The following is a 21,167-nucleotide window of genomic DNA, read 5'->3' on the forward strand; positions in this document are numbered from 1 at the left end:
TCCTAATGGCGCCGGGCACTAGGGGGTAACCCCTTCAGTGCCACGGCCGCCATTGTCCATGTGGCCACCAGGGCTGTCTGGCCACAGTAGGACTTCTAGAAATGGCTTTTTGATCCACGGGGTTGGATATCTGTTATCAGAGGAGGAGTAGTGATTGAATCTGCCCCATCTTGGCTGCAGAAAAAGTAGAGTTGTAGAATGAGCCTAATCTGGGCTTGACTGGCAAGAGATGGGGAAGAGGAGAGGTTCAAATGAGGCTTGGAACAGAAACAATATCATTTAGGAGCCATTTGGTGCAGAGAGAATTAAGAGCAAGTGTTGGTGGGTGTATCAGGCAGTGTGAGCGAAGGATAGAAGGCTGTGGTTAGAGCTCGAAGACAGACTAGGAAATAGAAAAGTGAGAAAAAAAACAAGGCTGAAGGAATGTTGGTGGTGGAAACATATCTCAGTGTGATAGACAATACAAAGAAGTGTGGGAGAAGAGTTTAGAAGTATCGCTACTGGAAGCGCAGACAATGGTGGTGAAGTCACGGAGGACGACATAGCCAGGCAAAATAATCATGGAATTGTGGGTCAGAGACAGGGGTGGCACAAAAGCACAACAGGATGGAGGTGTTGAGTGGAAAAATTCTAATGAATAGGACTTAAAAACACACTAGTAAGAAATTGAGGGAAAGGTACAAGGCTGCACAGAGGTGCACTTGATTGCACTTATTTTGTATCAGTGTGGCAGCAGTCCCACAACTGCTACTTCCACTAATTTAATGTATGTCTGTCTGTGTTCCCATCTGCCTCCATACATACCCATGTCACATACAGCTTGACTCTCTGGTAACTGTCTCCTGTAGTATACCAGGCATATGCAGGATTTTCTTGGGGTGTAAAGAAAAAAAAAGAAGAAAAAAAGGGGGGGGCGTTCAATATTTACATATTAGCTAGTGATATTGGCCCCAAATGTTCATAGTGTAGGGGTGGTCTATTAGGGTGGTTTCTGAGTACTAAGAACACCCCCCCCCCTCTTTCCCCCACTACGTGAGCGCACCAGTGCAACGGATTAAGCGCAAGCTCAATATATCCTTCAAAGAGGACACGCTTCAATTAAATGTGGTCACCTTAGAAACAGCTAATATTAAAACAAGTCTGCAAGAACCCCATTTTCTTTATTGTTCTTAACAACGGTCACATTATGAAATGCCTACAGCCATTGACTTTTCCGTGCCACCATATTCCTCTTTTACCTGAGCAGCAACCTGAGATTGGGTTGCCAAACTACACAACCTACAAGACACTAGAATAACTAATTATCCAGACCACAAAGTATGCTTGATTTGAAGTTTTTGTTGTTTTATTTTAAACACAAATACATTTACAGCATGCAGAAAGTTTGACTTCAATGGCATTTTAACCGTCCCAATGTTAAGGTGTATAAATGTATTGGAATTCATCCGCTGAAACTTCTTACTGGTACACCGTATTAATGACAGACGATGTGCAGTAATAGTCAATAGTTTTTAAATAATGCAAATAATTTAGTTGATCACCATGAATAAATAGATTTTTAACACATATATCGGATGTACTGTTTTACCATTTCCCATACAAAATGTGCCAGGAAAATACATGGAAATGAAAGACAAACTAAAAAGGAGGTTGTCATGTAGAAAAAGTTTCCCAAACAAAATGATATTCTAACAGACTAAAAGCAGTTTCCAATTCTGCTTGTTGCAGGGGAAAATAAAAACAAATTATGCTATTCCATAGTGTAGGCTTAAGGATGTTTATTTCAACCATTCAGATTCATGACAGAGCAAAAAAATAAATCCTGGTATCATGAAGTTTTGTTTAAATATTGAACATACAAATATAGAAGACAGCAACAGAGGCACAAAGGAAAATATTCTGCTTCCTGCTAGTGTGATGTGCACTGGAAGGTCCCTGTATTAGAGTGCACCTGTCGCGTACACACAGTAAGAATATAGCGCATCAATGCACTCAGAACACAGGAAACCACCACTGAGGCACTTGCTCCTATTACATTGACAGATGCTCATTTTCTATACATTGGTTCTAGTCCACAAAACGCTTGCTCCTGTAGGTCTATTATAGCTATCTCGTCATTTCGCTCTCTGTCCGAGACAAGCAGCTGGACATATATAAAAAACAAAACCAGGGAGGGAATTAGTGTTAAGTGTGTCTTACAGCGGGTCATAATGACCACTAAAGTGTTTAACTTGTCATCCCTTGTGACTGTCAAGCTAGTTACATAGTAAAACGCAGCTATGGAGTGTATCATGTGAATGAGAGGCATCCTATTATAAATCAGCAGATAACTGCAACACTGGTGGAACGCACAGACATATGACAGAGACATTCTAACACTTAGAAGCGCAGTAAAAGCAGATGCAGGCTATTACGCCTTATTTAGATTCATTTACTGCAATAGAGACTAGTTCATGCAATTACTTAAATAAAGTGACCATCTAAGGCTTACATTACACGTAGGAGACTGGCTCCTACTGTCTTTTATGAGTTGTGTGCACCATAAATTGAGGTCATTATAGCAATCCTTATAAGCCCCCTTTAAAGTGAACCCATTGCCATCTCTCAGCGGAGGCGGCCATATTGTGGGTTGAGCTAATATTCAAGAGACTGCAGTCTATCAATTCACTGGGAACTAGTCACACCATTGAGGTACATGCTCATGAATATGGCTTCAGCCCACAACATGTAAGTGATGGGCGAGTGGTTACAAGTACGTTTCAGTTCTCCAAGCTCTAGTTTTTGCGTTCTGGGAAAAAAAAAAAAATGTACATGAATAGAAAACCCATCACAATCAAAAGTAGAATGCCTAATCATTTAGGAGGTAGAGTGTCAGACTAATGACATTTTAAACAGCAAAAATATGAATCTTTTCAAGGCTTAGCTCATACTTTCCAATGAGCCTTTCCAAACCCAATGTATACTGGCAAAGTGCCTCAATAGATAATGGAAGCCAGTTTACGTTGACTTGCTGAATAATTCTAAGGTCTCAATTGTGAATTATGGAAAAGGCAGTATGATTTTCAACACGCACTGCATATAAATATATTATCATTCCATTAAACCATCTTTTCAAGGAATGTATAATCTTTAGTTGAAACGGACATTTAAAAGTGGTATAATGACAACTGAAACATCAAAAAGAAAAAAAAAAAACTATGCTACAGCCAGTGCAAGCTCTGTTTTACAGTAAAATGATTAAATAGGCAATGACGATGCCATACACATTTATTAACAGAATGAAGCAGAATGTTTTCACAGCAGTAGAGTTGTGATACATTAGTGCTTGTGAACAGGACAGTCTCCATGTTTCTTAACAGAGATCCCATTATTACCATCATACATAAAGGTTTGCTCCTGTATCTTGTACTATACATTATTTAAACAGACAGCCACTCAGTAGCAGATATAATAGAGTAGCCTCCGACATCCGTACTGAAATCTTCCGTTTGGTAAGAAAGACTTCCGATTAGTGGCAGGTATTAGAATGCACTCTTTTTAGTAGCTAGACACTGTACAAACTACAGTGTTGTAGCTTAGCATTGACGTTACATGAAGTCACTTCAGAGATCAATGTACTGCCCTTGTATAATGAAGCAGTAGTCGGTTATCGTATTTCAAAAGATTAACCTGGAAGTGTATTAAACTGTTAAAGTTTGTTCCATGTCCCCAAGACAAAGATTTACATAAATGTAACTAGGTTCTACTTGACCAGTAACGTACATTCAACTTGGCACAGAGCAGACTAAATTGAAGACATGGATAACAAACTGTGCAATAGATGGAGCTAGATCTTAAATTACATTTAATTTGCAAATACATCAAAAGTGAACTCTAGTTTTGCTGCAAATAAGAAATTGCCAAAAAAAAAAAAATTTCAAGGGCATAATGAGGAGCTGTACAGGCCAGATATAAATTACAATTTGAAAAACAATCCTACAATCCCCGAAAGATAAGTGAATCCCAATAATGACCACCACTTGACATGTCTCATTCAGAGCGGTACTGCAATGATACTTCAGCAGCTGAAACACAGGGAAAAAAAATACATTAAAAAATCATCCTTTATACACTGATCTACACAAAATATACCAGCCGTGTAATGTAATCCTTTTCTGTGCCGCATATGATGTTGGAAGAGAGGACCTTTTATCTTTAAAGTACTTTTTTTTTATTTTTTACATAAAGGTTTTTGTGGCAGAGATGCCAATAGCGAAGGGGCAAGTGTCTATTTTTGTCTTCCATCTCATGTGTGCAGCAACAGGCACCCCAGTAATCTGCAGATGTGTATACGTCTAGTTAGGCCAAACAGGAGCTACAGATGTGTCCTCATACATCTTGCCTCAATACACCACGTAGTAAGAGATGCATGGCGAGAGTGAGTCGACAGGTCCTGTGCTACTCAATTAGCGTTGGGCGTCTTTTGACGAAAATGTGTCTTATTCACATCACTGTGAATAGGAAGCACAAGCAGCTTATGCCGATTAAAATCATAAGCCGCATATCTGTAGTCCGTGTGCGTCTGCATACAAAATGCTACATTACAGTGTTTTCTAGGAAAAAACTGTAAAGTACCATTTCGTATGCAGTTACAGCCACAGATGCACACAGACTATAGACATGCCACATACTTTAACCAGCATAAGATGCTTGTGTGCCATATAGCTTCATTCTGCGAATAAGACGCATTTTAATGGTAAAAAGTATATCTAAAGAGGCTCTGCGCCACCTAGGCACGCCATGGAATGGTGAGACTAGAAGGGCTGTTTAACGTGCAGGGAGGCTGGGAGGCTAGATGTAAGTGGACACATCTGTACATGCAGATTACATCACATTAAAAAAAAACCTTAAGCTAAGAAAGCTACTATAACAATAACAAGTATTTATCCAAGATTTGGCCACTGAGGCTAATTAACCCTCAGATGCCCACAAAACAATATTAAACAAATCATATCCTGAATGAACACACTATGGGAGCAAGATACAAGTTGGGAGCAAGGCAAAACATGCAAGTAACTGTGCACCTGGACAAACCATGTTACACTGCAAGCGGTGCACATACATTGTTTTTTTTTCCCCATGCAGGATAGATACTGGCTGCCACTGCTTGTAGCTAGCAAATGCTGGACAGCTCTAGGTTTACACCGCGGCTTACATCTGAGCTAGCACACACCCCTCACAAATCGAAATCTCTGCACATTTTACATCTGCCCACCTGGTGACCAGCATGGCTTTTCCCAGGTGTTACTTGCTTTTATTTTACTCCCAACTGAGCATCAGCCCCTATACAGTACATCAGTGATGCTTTTGCTACTATAGGAGAGATGCATCTAACCTTCTAAAGAGGACAGGTGAAGAAATTGCTCCACTTCTAGAACTCATCTTATAGAATGTACTTGATAAATGACAGCTAGAAGCAGGCTGGTTGCTATGGACAACTTCTGGACTCGTCCTCTTTAGATGATTTCATACATCCCCTTCATACTCAAAATGCATGTGGATAGGTTGAGTGGGAACATTTATTTCCGGTGCTTAAACTATTTTGATTTGTTGACACCTTTATTAAAGTGTCTTACTCACTATTCCTTAGGTGGGGTATGCATCAGGATTATGTGTAATCCAGCCAATGTACCAATATATCGTACAGCCATACACACTGTACGATCTGGTGTGCAACCGTGCGTTATGGCAGTACATCCCACATTCACCTGCATGCGTTCAGCAGCACGGTCAATCCATCTGACACGTGTCCGTAGCAGTTTTTCTTCTTGCCTGATACATAGCTTTGAAAGATACATTTACATACAATTGTAATTTGTACTATGTTGCCATATGTATATCTATTAGTGTCCATGTAACTGTATACATCAGCTTTATTACTGTATCCAAGATTTTGCTCTTCAAAATTGGAATGTGTCCTCCCCCGTGATCAGCACCCTGCACAAAGTAATCCTATAGTGAACACTATGGGGTATATTTACTAGAAGCTGATTTTAAAATCGATCAAAATTTATGTTGTTAAATGGGCTAAAACACACATTTAGGGGGATATCCAATTAACATCGGGTCGTTTTTCAGACTTTTTTCCGATGTTTCACAGATTATTATTTTTTATTTATTTATTTTTATTTATTTTTACAGGCTATCCAGATGGATCGCATGTAAAAAAAACAAAAAAAAAAAAAAAACATTCTCACGAAAACACACAGGTTTAGTGAAACCTGTGTTTTTTCGTGTGAAACAACCCTGTTTTCGGACGAAAACGGTCTGTTTCCAGGGATTCTGTTTCACCTGCCGGAGGCCGCGGCTTATCGAGGCTAATTAGCTAGCCCCCGGCAGGACAATTAGCCCCGGTAATTTACCGGGGCTAATCGGATATCCCCCTTACTAACCGTCAATTTTATAAAACTAATTTTTAAATGTTAGTAAAGGTGTTTTAGCCCTGTAACACATTGATTTAGATAAAAAACGGAAAAAAAAGACCTTTGGTAAACATACCCCTATGTATTTATAAATTTATATAGGTGTGTATAGCTTAAGATAGGTAGATTAAGATAAGCATTAGTGCCCTCCATTCTTACCAAGGAACAGCCGTGTCCCCCAATATGGATGAAAGAAATTTGCTTTAAATACTTTATTTGTAAAACCAATTATATAAAATCCTAAAAATGTATCACATTTATTTTGAAAGGATACAGACCAAATATAATATAACCTTAAAATGTGAAATTATTCTGCATATAGGGAGTGAAAAAAAGCTTACATCTTGTCTGGTTTCCCACTTCCACCACGAATAGGTACTGGCTGACTATTCTGAGGGAACACAGTCCCCCCACGGATTGCATTTGGGTGTGTCGGCGAGGCAGCTGGGTGCTGACCAGGACGGATAGGTTTAGCTATTGCAAAGAAGAAGAAAGAAAAAAAAGTTTTGTTATGTGACAACTGGGATTAATATTTACAAAAGATCACGCAAACCGAAAACTTAGTAATATACATGTTTGTCACAATATTCTACTTTACTGTTTACCTACCCATATTAGGGGACTTGCACGAAATCTGTGCTACAGATAAAGGGACCTATACATCCAGAAGTATTAGGGGAAGGGAAAGAACACTCTAACCGCCCACCATTCCCCTTCCGCAGCTGCTCCACCCCAACTCTGCAGCTCCAGCTCTGAGATGACAATGCTAGTCTTCAGCTTCTGCCGCCGGCAGCAGCTGCCACCCTGCTGCTGGGAGAGCTGCTGCTGAGGCGAGTAGAATCAGTCCCCACACTGTCCACAAGAAGTCTCCAAGTCTGCCTCTGCTGCAGGAGTGCAGGTTGGGGCTGTGCTGCTACCACACGGTGGTGCGGAGGGAAAGGGCACTCAGTGGGGACAGCCAGTGGGGCAATCCTGCCAAGAGGGAGAGGAAAGCTTTATCCGGCCCTGCAGACATCAGCAAACAATTGTGGCAATTCTCTTCACCTCTGATGCCAGGGTCAGGCGATTAACAAAAACCAACATGTTGGGCAATCTTGATTCCACGATTCAGAACCAAAAAATTATCAGGACCTGCAAGTCAGTCATTTTTAACATGTTTTACTTTGCCGATGACACATCAAATGGCCGATCATTGAGGCATGGAAAATTTAAGAGTGTGAATCCATAAAATCTAGAAGTTTACTAATCATTAATGACCAGGCAAAATCGAAAGACCACTAACCGAACTTAAAATTCTGGTCCTACTAGAGATCAAAGACTCAAAACAAGAAGGGGGAGGGAAAGGAGTATAATTAGTCTTGCACCTACAGAACGCCACATCACTGGCCAGAAGTCTGACGCATCCACTGCTTGAACAACCAAAGAGTAGTAACTCATTGTTGTCAAATTAAATTTACCACTTCATACCTGGTGGTGGTTCTAGGGTCATACACAATAAAAAGAGGAAAGTTCCACAGCTCCACTGTTATGGCATTATTGACAAAAAACACTTTTATGGTGTAGCAGCTATAAATTAATGGAAATGCTGGCTTTGGGTAAACAATACATTCATTCATATGCTGTTACAACCTATAAAGTGGAGTCTACATTCTAAGTAATTAAACAAAATTAGAAAACTTTTCCTATCTACAATGGACTTACCAATCTGTGCAGAATGTCCTCTCCTAGCCATGTTCTTGGATCTCACAGCTTCTTTAATGCGATCAACCTCCTGCTGATAGCGTTTCCTATCACGAGATGCGTTTTCTTTGGCTTCTTTTAGAGCAGACTCTAAGGCTTTAACTCGCTCAGCTGTAGCTCTTAGTCGTTTTTCCAGCTTTGGAAGCTCGCACCGCAGATCTGCATTATCCCGTACCAACTACAGAGGAAATATTATGTTCATTTATGTACTTGCATACACCTTACATAAAACAGTGGATAACAACCACAGGTGGTGTCCCTACATACCTGCTTATGGACCTTTGTGAGCTGCTCAAGGTTATTCTCTAGAAAGTTTATCTTCTGCTTCTGAGCCGCACTGCCGCCAGTGTCATCAGAGTCCATTTCTGCACTCTAGAAAACATACCAAGCTGAGTCATAGGGGCAGTCAAAGATAAAGACTAGTTCCACATACACACAGTGCGACGGCAGATATTGATTATATTGTGTCCAGAGGCATGAAATCCAATATAGCCAATATCGACCCTGCTTGCACACACTATTTTTCCTTGTGATGCGGATTCCTCAGGCCCGTGCATCAGCATCGCAAGGTGTATACGCACGGTGCAATATGCACTGTGTTTTCTACCGATATGGACTATATAGTCCATATCGGTAGAAATATCCACCATGTGTAGGTCCCTTAAGACTAAGAAATATACAAAGTGGTTACCTTTTTAACTCTAGTAGTCAAATCTTGAACAAACAGCTTCCTGAGATTGTGCAAGGTCTGGAGCTCCTTAGCCTAAAATTATAGGTAGTTTAACATGAATTTGAGGTAAAATTGTGCTGTAAGAGAATGCAATACTATAAATCAGCAATGCTATGCTTACCACTGTCTCTTCCAGTCCCTTCAGATCCTGCCGTGCTTGTTCTCTTCTATCCTGCATTACCCTAGAGAAATATTGTAAAACATTAGGGAATGTAACAATCACAACAGTCTGAATGCAGGCCACGCTTCAACTACATCATGCAGACCAATAGCTGTTCTTCCTGGAGTAGATGACAAGTCTACACTGTATCTAGCCAATGTTTTCAGTACACAGATTTGGAGCTACATTGTTTCCCAAACAAAACCTCTTCTCAATCCTCAGACTATAGTAAGCACCTTTCCTGTTGCACATCAAGTACTTACGTGAGGTCATGCAGTTTTCTGCTTTTTTCCTGATCAGCATATTTTAACTTTTCATGCTCTACTCTCAGTCGCTCCTGCTCAAGCATCATCTTCTGACTTTGGCTGCAAGAAGCAAAACAAGATAAATAACCCACTCCGCCATTGTTTTGATACTACCAGAGATATAGTTTACCCACCCAACAGCTTATTACAAACTAAGTAAGAATATCTATACTATATGTGGTGTTAGGTCACCACAGAGCAATGTTAATGGTTTACAGTTTAAATAAGGGATGAATTCTATTTAGACAGCCGACAAATTTAGACATGAATCATAATAAAGAATTGTTTGTGTTTCCATTTTCACTAAAGTCATGCCCGGCTTAACAATCACCTGCAAAACTACACCCCTACTTAAACACAGAGGTGAGGTATTACAGTTAATTAACTTACTCTTGAAGCTCTGTGATCAGCTTCTCCTTAGCGTCAATCTCATCCCGCAGACTGCTCAGCTGCTTCTGGTGGGTCTCCCGATGACTCTGAATCTGCTGTTCAACAGCATGCTACATAACAAAAACATTTCTCTCATTTACCATTACAGATTACTGATAAAGAACATTAAAATTCCAATTTATCTAAAGCAATAAAGATTCTAGATATAAAAATATATAGATCTACACACAGATAGATAGATAGATACATTATATATATATATATATATATATATATATACACATATACACACATATATATACAATACATATACACACACACATACATATACATACATACACACACACACTGTGTGTATATCTAACTATATCTATCTATCTATATCTATTACACACACATACCATTAGGTCAATATATATATATTCGGACACTGACAATATTTGTGTGATTTTAACAGTTTACAAAAAAACATTCAAGTCCAGTTATATAATGAGTATGGTTTTAAAGGGCAGATTACCAACTGTAATGTAAGGCACAGATCTGGGCTATTCCTTTGTTATGTTTTTATTTATTAAGTAGGCAAAAGTTCTGGAGTTAATTCCAATTGTGGAATTTGCATTTGGTATTTGTTAAGGTGAACCTACAATATACGGTCAAAGGAGAACTCAAAGCAAGTGAAAAAGGCCATCCTTGGGCTGCAAAAATACAAAACATCAGAAAGATTGCAGGAATCTTATGAGTGTCTAAATCAACAGTTTGGTAAATTCTGAGGGATACAGTCATTAGGTTGACCACTATTGGTTGACATGCACTAGGTCAACATTGTTTTTTTTTTTGTTTTTTTTTCATACTTTACGATCCACGTGGACTACAATTGGGAATAGTAACCTGTGCCGAGCACAGCAAGGCACCTTGCCTGTAGCATGGCGCACTAATTAGGGTTCCCCATCACTTTACAAAGAAAACTACATCTCCCCCCCAAAAAAAGCAACAACAACTCGTGTCGACCTTGTCTGTGTCGACCTAGTGACCAAGTCGACCCATAGTGATCGACCTAATGACTGTCGACCTAAGTGTGGTCGACCTAATGACCCATACCCCATTCTGAGATGTCCACGGATGACAACAGTGGTGGATGATCACAATAACTCCCAGTGTAAAGAAAACCCCCTTCACACTATCCAGCCAAGTGAAAAATAGGGATTTTTGTTTACTTACCGTAAAATCTCTTTCTCTGATTCCATCTGGGGGACACTGCGCACTTACTAATGGGTTAGAGTGTGTGGGATTGGGAGTTTGGCACAGAACATAATAAAAAAAAACTAACTCCTCCCCGCTCTAACCCCTCCCATCTCCTTCCTGCTCAGCAGATTACCTCAGTTAACGTTTAGCAAAGCCGGAAGAGGCAGAACAGAATATATATACGGGAGGGATCGCAGTGTCCCCCAGATGGAATCAGAGAAAGAGATTTTACGGTAAGTAAACAAAAATCCCTATTTCTCTTTCATCCATCTGGGGGACGCTGCGCACTTACTAATGGGATTTCCCAAAGCAAGCTAATTAGAGGAGGGAGACACAGACGACATAGCAGTCTGCAAACTTTGATGCCTAACAGAGGCAGTCTCCAAACCAAAAGTATGAAAAACGGAAGAATTTCGTGAAGGTATGTACGGACGACTAGGTCGTCGCTCTACGCAGTTGCTCGACGAATACACCACTGTGAACAGCCCAAGAGGCTCCAACAGGTCGAGTCGAATGAGCCCCTAAGGAATCAGGAACAGGCAACGCCTTGAAATCTAAGCCTGCTGAATAGCAGAATTAACCCAGCACATCACCCTGTTCTTATTGGCCAGCCAGCCACGCTTGGGTGCAGCAAACAAACCCAACAAGGTAAGAGTTAAGGTTTGAACAACAACCAATAAGGCCAATTACCGACCCGCCCCGGACAAGCCTGGGACGACACAAGAAGCCCAATGTGCTTAAGGAGAGGAAAAACCAATACAACTTGTGGTTTGTAAGTAAAACCACCCTAACTGCATAAACCAAAACACTGTAAGAGAAAAGAAACCGCAACTCAACCAGAGTCCAGAGGCCGGAAAGGAGAAACAGGAGCCATTCTGGAAAGTAAATTCTAGAGCAGAACCCAGTCTGCTAAGATAAGAAGACAAAGTAGTTCTGACAACTGTGTTGTAGAAAAGATAAGAGGCGGAAAGGACTAAGAACTCCAGCTGAGTGACCGTTAAATACACACAAACGATGACAAGTGTTCTGGCACTGTGATTGGTTAGAGAGCCAGAAACGTAGTAGGGCTTGATGACATTGTTTTCCACAATCACGCCGTCAGTGGCAGAATAGACAAAATCCCGGTGATGACGTAAAGGTTGGGAGTGGAGAGCTGGCCGAAAAGGTACCCTGTAAGGAGCCCTGGTCACTCTGGGCCATAACATTGCAGAACAGAGTCAACAGGCAAATCCGAAGCGGATTAGGAAAACCGAAAGAGCCACTGGTCAAATGCGTTGAGGTACTCACTAGATGTTGCCAGAGGCAGAATAAATATGCTAGATGAAAGTGACAAGGAGCTGACACTGCGTCTACGATTGCCACAAGAGGATTCCCGAAACGATCACAGTACCAATGAAGCCCTGAGGTTTATGTCGGCTAGTTATAGACACACCAAAGCCAGAAATCCCTGTTGATTTCACATACTTTAAGGAAGAACAGCCTGAAGATTCAGGAAATCTGCTTCCCAGTTGCCCATTCTGGAACTGGAGATGACAGACACTGCCGGGATCCAAAATTCCGCCCTCTGCATGTGTTCGATACTGTTCCGATGTCTCTCCAGCTACAAGTGTCACAGAACAATTGATATAGGTCACAGTGGATAGACCCTGTAGAAGACATTGAGCTGGAGTCAAGGCGTTGTAGATCGCCCGTAGATTGGAAGTGATATTTCCACTTCGGACATCAGTTTCATAGAAAACGCCAGAGTTGAAACCAAAAAACCGTAATGTCTGAAACTTTTGACTGTGGTTATGACCCTCCATGTCGAGACAGAATGAAGTCCTATAAGTTAGATCTGGATTGTGTAGCCCAACGAAAAGATCGACCAATGAAAATATCTTGGTATTTTAATAGAGAAACTAAACTGCTGTTTACGTAAACTCAATCCTGCCTGAGATTAATAACATTTAATCTGAGATTGAAGAAACCAGGCAGGAGACCGGGGGAATGGAGCCACCTATAAAATCAACACTGTCCTGCAGAGGAAGTGTATGTCTGACCCCTGAGTCTATTCTGGTCAGTAAATCCTGCACTCCGCCAACATTCGAGATACCAGGTATCGAAAAGAATACCCATGAATAACATCTTCTGCGAAGGAAGAAATCCAGAACTAAGGTCCGTTGTAGAAAAAAAGTGCATGAGACAGCTGTTTTTTTTTTTTTTTTTTTTAACAACTGACCCAAAATGGTAGCGATGCCCAGATGACGGAAAAAGGATTGGACTGAATACTCCTGTTAGATAGCGAACAGATTGCAATGATTAGAGCCCGTCTAAGATGGGCACTAAAGATTCTTGCTTGGTACGTGTTCCCCAAGATTCAGAATATATGTTCGTGATACAAATTCAGTACATCCAACGGATCAGTGGACTCTGAGAAAGCTGGTGTCCTCCCCACTGGGAACCAGACTGTCCGACTCCGTGGCCCCTGCAGAGGGCACATTGGAAGTCCGTGTTCTAGGCATACAAATGCCTCCCAAAAGAATACCCATTTTTCTGACATAGGTTAAAATACCCATTTCTCAGCTATTATCCTCAGGATGAGAACCCACGACCTGTTATACCGCAGGCATACACCTTACTGATAGAGTTATTTGCTCCCGCCTGCAAAGTACGCTTTAATTTGGAAGCAGAATTTTACGATTCGCAACCAAAATGAATAGAAGGGTGTCATAGCCAGGGAAAAGATGAAATAATAAATAGATAGGGAATAGAGCTTGAGAGACCAAAACAGTCAATGGATAATTTGAAAAGGATCAGCTGCCCCAAGAATGGATAACTTGCATAATGCAACCGGTTTAAAGATTCATGCATAAGCCCGGAGAGGGCGTAGGAATATTCCTGTCAGAATGAATACTAATATAATAACGGCCTCACCGTTGTCTATCTGTGGTGACTGTTAAGGTCACATACTGTACTTTAGTAAAGACAGTTGCCTTAGGCTCTCCCATGATGGATGCGTCCACTAATTATTAGTGGAACCTTCATTAGATCAGTGTCTTCATCAGCGAAAGGATAAAGAAATACTGTCTCTAATACTGAGAACACCGAAATTGAACCGAAAACAGTATGTATTAGAGACAGACACATTTCCCTGGAAATATAAACTATTTCATCAGGTGTGTAGTCAGACTTCCATCAACATTCTCTCACGTGAAGGAAGAGGTGGAAACCAAGAAATTCAGTAGATTATTTCTTATTTCTATCCTGAAGGATCCTCACTGACAGGATTTATCTCACCATTTTCTGTAGATGAAGCCTCAAAAACGCCTCTGAAGTAAAGGAGCTATATTGTCTGTCAAAGACCAGACTTCTCGCTGCACAGTATGAACTGATTAAGGAGCTTTGTTCAGCCATTTGGCAAATCATAAGTACATAGTGTACAAGAAATAGAAATAGTCTGTCCTTGTTTTGAAAGGTGCACCGGTCCCGGAGGTACTGCAATACAGAGTCAATGCGTGGAGTGGACGGAGCAATCTCTTCTTCCATTTTTCTGTTCTAAACATATATTTAATACATGGCCCCCACATAGGGAACGTATCAGATATTAAACTGATAAGAACAGATACTACACTTGATCCTAGCCAAAAGGTCAAGTAGTGATCTTTTTACCAAGACTAGCGGCTAAGTAGTAAACAGAGTACCAGACCCATTACATTGACATATTGTAAGGAAAAATATACTCAAAGAATACCGGTATTTGTGGACAGGTCCTGGAACCCCCATCCCTGCAAGTGCAGGGAATATATATATATATATATATATATATATATATATATATACACACACATATATAACTTCACACAGTTAGGGGCATACACTGAACTGGGGGGAGGCAGGTTCAGGGGAAATTTAAGGAAAATATTTCCTCACAGAAGGGGTAGTGAACAAGTGGAACAGCCTCCCATGAGAGGTGGCAGAGGCCAAGACTGTAGAGCAATTTAAACCTGCTTGGTATATTCATATACTTCTATGTAAACAAGCTCATGGCTTCAGTGCTGTGAGGCAGCAATGCTAACCACTACTCCATCTGTATTATTCTGGATTGAGATGTGTCTGGCCCAGAGGCATAAACTGATCCCTGGAACCTCCCGGCTGCTCTGCAACTGGTGTCCTGGAGCATGGGGTACCTGTGTCCGTGCTACCTTTAGGAAGTCTGGAGCCACATTGTGCAATTTAATGTATATGGGAATCAAACCTGTGTTTAGTCTATCTTACTAATACACAGCATTAGCCCACAAAGCTATTGGAGCTCCTGTGTAGTAAACTACTGAACTTGTCGTTCCTTTAGGAGATTTGCCGTTTACAACCATGGAATATACAATGCCACAATCATAGCACACAATGATGTCTCATAACTCTGTGCTGTGGTCCAGCTCTACAGACTGAGCTATAACGCTCCTTTTATAACATGATGTAAACAACTGTTGTCAATTTAGAATAGCACAACACTAGTTAAGAAAAAATCCCCGCCTGTGTAATAAACAGGGTGAGGTAAAAATAACTCTATTACAGTGAGATTACCGAAATATATGTACTAAAGGATCACTAAAGAGCACTAAAGAATCCCTTAGAATAAACGAGCTCCAGAGCATATGAAAGGGCTGTGTTATACTTGCTGTTTTTGCTGCTCTCCGCCTGTACTAACAGGGTGAGACGCTGTGTTATGTGCAGCGCAGTATCCCCCGCTGACCTGACGGATGGTCTCTTGCAGAGATAGAAGATGGCGCCTATAGCTGAGTCCTGCCCCCACAGAGTGAGGACGGCGGCGGTAAGACGCTGTTGGGCGGGAGAACGGGGCGCGAACACAACATCCTCCTGCGTCCCGCCGCGGTACAGCCTCCCCACCCCCGCAACTGAGCTCCGTAAAATCATTGAAATGACTACCGCTGCTGTCTGACAAGACGCGGCTTCCATGAAATGAGAGGCGGAAGCGGGACTGAACCGCTCCGTCCGCTCTGAGCAGGGAGGGGGGTCCGCATACACCAGCGCTGCACAATAATAAATACAATTATTATAAATACCATATATGCAATAACAGCCCAACGCTGCCCAGGCAGGTTGTGGCTGTCTTACCAGTACAGTGCCTCCTAGGAAATCCATCCTGCATCAAGTAAGCCCCAGTGACTAAGAGTATGGTGGCTTCTTAGAGGCTCTGGGGAGTGGGAGACACATAACTAACTAACCCCACTCCTAGTATACGTGTCTCCTGTAAACAGGGACTAAGCACACATAAGTAAAATCAAAATAAACAACAGAAACCTAACTAAAATCTACACTGAAGGAATCTGTGCCTGTACTCCTCAGGCACAAAACTAAAACTGAGGTAATCTGCTGAGCAGGAAGGAGATGGGAGGGGTTAGAGGGGGGAGGAGTTAGTTTTTTTTATAGGTTCTGTGCCAAACTCCCAATCCCACACACTCTAACCCATTAGTAAGTGCGCAGTGTCCCCCAGATGGATGAAAGAGAAACAGTCTCCAGGAGGTAGGGATCTTTTTAAAACAAGTCTACCAGAATGAGAAGACTTCACAAGAGCAAATACAGATGGTTCAGCATAAAGTACAAACCAAGGCCAGATTACACTTTGCCAAAAAACATCTAAAAAAAAAGCCAGCCCAGTTCTGGAACAGCATTCTATGGACAGATGAAACCAAGAACAACCTGTACTACAATAAATCGGAAGAGAAAAAAAAAAAAAAAGGTTTGGAATGGCTCACTGTAAAACATGGTGGAGGCAGTGCGATGGTATGGCCATGCATGATCCCAATGGCACAAGGTCACTAGTGTTTGATGTGACAAGATAGCAACCAGATGAATGTATGGATCAAGTGTATAGGAACATACTATTTACTCATTCAGCCAAATTCACTAAAGTGGATTGCACAGCCCATCACAGTACAGATAGACAATGACACAAAACATACCACAAAAGCAAGCCAGGAGGTTTTGTTGTTGTTGGGGTTTTCTTTTTAAAGGAAAGTTAAATATTTTGCAATGGTTAGGTCAATTACCTTATCTAAACCCGATCAAGCAAAACTAAAAGCATGAACAAACAACAGCTGAAGACAGCTGCAGTCAAGGCCTGGCAAAGCATAACAAAAAACGAAACCCAGCATTTGGTGATGTCCATGGGTTCCAGGCTTTAGGGAGCCACAGCCCACAAATAATTCTTGACAAAGTATTAAAAATGAATGTTTTATTTTATGATTTTGTTAATCTGTCCAATTCGAGTCCCTGAAAATATGGAACTGAATAAAAAATGGATCCAATTCTTAAACGTTTCATTTGTTCAAACCCCTTGAATTAAAGCTGAAAGTCTGCACTTCAATTGGCTCTCCATTGTTTAATTTCATTGTGGTGGTGGTGGTGGTGTACAGAGCCAAAATTCTGAAAACTGTGTTTGTGTCCAAATATATATGGACCTAACTGCACATATACACACAAAATATACAACAAAACCGCTTTCAGGGGCACATTTTCTACATTTGCCAAAACTTTGCACCACTGCAACTATTCCACTTATTAGTGTTCTAGTAATACTCAAGTAAGAGGTGGGTCATGACATGACTGGGCTGTTCCGCACAGTAATGCGGAGACATGAGATAAATTGACAATGTTTGCTGAAACACCCTTTTTATTCATTTACACCACGTTCACACTGCACAAAAAGCCAGTTATCGACCCAGTATTTTGCCGGGTCAACACAGGTCACTGCTGAATTCCCGGGTCGCCTGACCCGGTAATTCATCCCGGGAATAAAGAAGGGTTATTCCCAGGTCAGGCGCAGTGTGATCGGGTTACCCGGGTCAATGCGACCCGGCACCTGTTCACAGCATAGAGAGAGGCGGCGCGGAGATGTCATCTCCAGCGCCGCCTCTGGCCCCGTACCTGGAGGGCAACCTGACCCAGCATGTTGCCGCGTCAGGAAGCCACCCCGTTCACATTGCTCAGGTGCAATGCTGGGTCACACCCGGGAAGCACCCGTATCCAATTCCCGGGTGTGACCTGGCAATGTGAACAGGGTAAAACGTATAGTCTCATGCCTAGATTGACCTTTTACTGGCATATGCTTTTTGGTTAAAACAAAAAACAAAAAAACAGGCGTTACAGACATTGAGTTAGCACTGATGTAGGTAGACACATTTGTCAAGTTAATATCTGCATTTTTATAATATTCCTATGACACCATGTTAAATGTGATAATTTAAAACAATATATAACCTACATCAGCACATACCTTAACTTCATTAGCAGTTTGCACTTTATTTAAATGTTCCTTCTCCATTTCATGTACTTTTTCTGTGAAAAGAATACAACAAAAAAAAGTTACAGGTTTACCAATAATGTACATATACTTTAATTTGCCATTATAATAATATCACAGTGATTAAAACCATAATTAATAAAATATAATTTACACTTGTGTTTACTCGTGGACTTTTTAGATCTTGTTTGGCCAGTAATATTCATCAGCTCAGATGAAGCCGCTTACAGTAACAGCCTTTTACATTGCGAGTAACAGAAAGAACACGTAGTGGGGAGCAGTTCCACCAGAGAGACAGAGGTGTCCAACAGCAATTAAGTTATGACTGCTCAAAAAGTGAAAGCAAATGTCTAATTGGTTTCCATGAAAAAGACAGCACATTACATTACTGGAGCTACACGGCTGCGAAATCCAGTCTGACTCCACCATAGTAATGTATGTACTAACTATATCTACATTATGTTCTATCACTTAACCACTTCATGAGTGGATGGTTCCCCTCTTCACTGGGGTATAAGAGGGTGTAGCCAGTTTAGCATTTAAGTAATTATTTCTAAGTGAACCTTCTATAGCTCCACTCCTTGGGTGCTCAGAGGAGTAGTGCCTTTTTAACAGAGCTGCACCTGGCAGCATGTACGTTCACGCAATTTATTTTTAACTGCAACAGAAGCTCCAGTCATTGCGTTAATACGGTCTCCAGGATGCAAAGAGCGTGTTGAGAAGGTACCATTCAGATTGCCACCCTGCTCACTACAGAACAGTCTTCTGAACAGCATTCATGTTTTGCAATGGAACCTGGGAGGAGTTGCTAAACCACAGACCACTTATACTTTGGTAGTCTTTTCTCACAGAGAGGAGTCCACTAATAAGGGCCCCATACACTAGAACGATAATGCCTGATTTCAACTAATTTCGGACATTCAAGCCGATATATTGGGTGAAATCAGGCATTTTGGATGCGTTTCCGATCCGCGTTCCCATGAGGGTCGGATCGGCTCCCCTAGATCGTTAGTGCTGCACTTGTGATATGTCGGTTCCCGCAGGCATGGCTGGGATCACATACGATATATCGCATGCAAAATGTACCAAACCGTATGGAATCGTATGGAACCACTCACGGGAAGCTCCCGGGAGAGTTCAAGGTAAATCGCCTCAGACTTCAGCCTCAGACATATCGTTGTAGTGTATGGGGCCCTTTAGATACAAAGGGACGTGACATCTCCAGCTGACTCTTGCTTATCTCTGCAGTAGGGCAGTATTACAGTGTGGGGAGGTTTCTTTCCGAAGTGGCTGGTCAAACTAGGCTAAATCTTTCAGGAAAAAAGGTCCCTGAGGATTGGGCAATGAGAAGCTCTATTCCGCACCCCCTCAGAAGCATAAATGAATAAGTCTGTTTATCTGAGGGTCCTTGGGCTCAGTAATGACTCTTTGTGAGAAGCCAGACTGATCACAAAGTGTAACAAGATCAGCCCAGGGTCTTGTTAAAATTTCCTAGGATTCTAGAGTCTGTACTCCCCAGAAAGCACTCTGATACATCATAGTCCTGCAAGGAAACAGACTCCGAGTACTCCTTTAATAAAGTGATGGCGGTTACGGCTCATTTAGACACGAAGGCTTCTGCATGCTTTGTTGACTAATCCACCAGACAAGATGTGGATGCTCTAGCATGCGCTGCGTGACAAGACAATGGAAGAGTCAGAGGTACCCGACAATATGCTTCCATCAAGTTGTTCATGGACAAAACCTGAATGCAAGCTTATGGTAAGCCAGCACTCTGCAGGCCCTTTTTCCTGCTGCTAAAAGCAGATGCAGCTAAATGGAAATCTTGACCAGATGTGGATGTCCCAATAATGTAGTTGTCCAAAACTGCCACTATATCACTAAAGTTAAATGCTGCAACCCTTAAAGATTGCACACATAGGTTTTGTCCTTCTGCAGTGTAGGTAAAGCAAAAGGTCATAAAAAAAGCCACATTCTGCCCATTGTGGAGGACAGTTTAGAGGAAAACCAGCATGGCCGACCCATTTGTAAAAGGTCAAAATCAGGTTCCGTGTCTTAGCAACTATAAGCTCCGGTGTACAACAAGCCAATTAGTGCTGGTAATGCAGTAGCACCGTTACACAGTACGGTCACATAAGCTGCAATGTGATAGAGCATATATAGCTGCAGTGTAACAGCAATTTGGTTTTTACACTTTCTACAATGTGAGGACATAAAGAGGATGTAATTGGGTTCCTTAGGCTGATCTATGGTGAATGCAAAAAACACCCAAACACAACCTTAAATATAAAATGCACATAGATTGGGTAAACTTCGATTACAACATTGTGCATCGCAGTCAATTTTGCAGAGAACACGAATCATAATAACTGTGGCCATTAGTGCTCAAAATTCACCACCTTTCAAAAATGAAAGTCAGATGCAACTCACTGTTTGCATAACACAATGAGCAGGTTCTCTAGACCTTCTGATCTGTTTAGATGGTTATGACTTAATTAGATGATAAAAATATAACAGTATAAAACACCACCTTGTGCTCGCAGCTTGACAAGCTCTTCATTCAGAGAATCTGCAGACTCCTCCATCTGCCGCTTCTTATGCTCCAAATTCTGAACATATTCTGTCAGTGACTTGATCTTTGCTTCATACTTTAAGGAAAAAAAATTGCAATCTATAAAACGCTCCATGTACTATACCAGAGGTTCCCAAACGCAGTCCTCAAGACACCCCAACGGGTCCTGGTTTTAAATGCATCCATGCTTGGCCACAGGTGACTTAATTAGCACCTTAGTCAATTTGATTTAACCATCTGTGCCGAGCCATGGATATACCTAAAACC

General features: G+C 41.4%; 1 protein-coding gene and 1 non-coding gene across 2 annotated transcripts in view; both read right to left on the reverse strand.

The window, feature by feature from the left end:
* Positions 1-1,323: 1,323 nt before the first annotated feature.
* KIF5B (kinesin family member 5B) overlaps positions 1,324-21,167 on the reverse strand; it is a 109,660-nt gene continuing 89,816 nt past the window's right edge. Inside the window, exons 17-26 of the mRNA XM_063922078.1 lie at positions 20,859-20,976; positions 18,302-18,363; positions 9,787-9,896; positions 9,355-9,456; positions 9,053-9,113; positions 8,893-8,964; positions 8,469-8,573; positions 8,163-8,379; positions 6,803-6,935; positions 1,324-4,064 (exon numbers count right to left, since the gene is read on the reverse strand). Of these exons, the coding sequence (XP_063778148.1) occupies positions 4,058-4,064; positions 6,803-6,935; positions 8,163-8,379; positions 8,469-8,573; positions 8,893-8,964; positions 9,053-9,113; positions 9,355-9,456; positions 9,787-9,896; positions 18,302-18,363; positions 20,859-20,976 (987 nt within the window). The 3' untranslated portion in view covers positions 1,324-4,057. The remainder of the gene's footprint in view (positions 4,065-6,802; positions 6,936-8,162; positions 8,380-8,468; positions 8,574-8,892; positions 8,965-9,052; positions 9,114-9,354; positions 9,457-9,786; positions 9,897-18,301; positions 18,364-20,858; positions 20,977-21,167) is intronic.
* LOC134931186 (U2 spliceosomal RNA) lies at positions 14,478-14,668 on the reverse strand. Its single transcript, XR_010179024.1, has one exon. It is a non-coding gene; the product is annotated as a U2 spliceosomal RNA (small nuclear RNA).

This window comes from Pseudophryne corroboree, chromosome 5 (genome assembly GCF_028390025.1).
Source record: "Pseudophryne corroboree isolate aPseCor3 chromosome 5, aPseCor3.hap2, whole genome shotgun sequence".
NCBI classification, from domain to species: Eukaryota; Metazoa; Chordata; class Amphibia; order Anura; family Myobatrachidae; genus Pseudophryne; species Pseudophryne corroboree.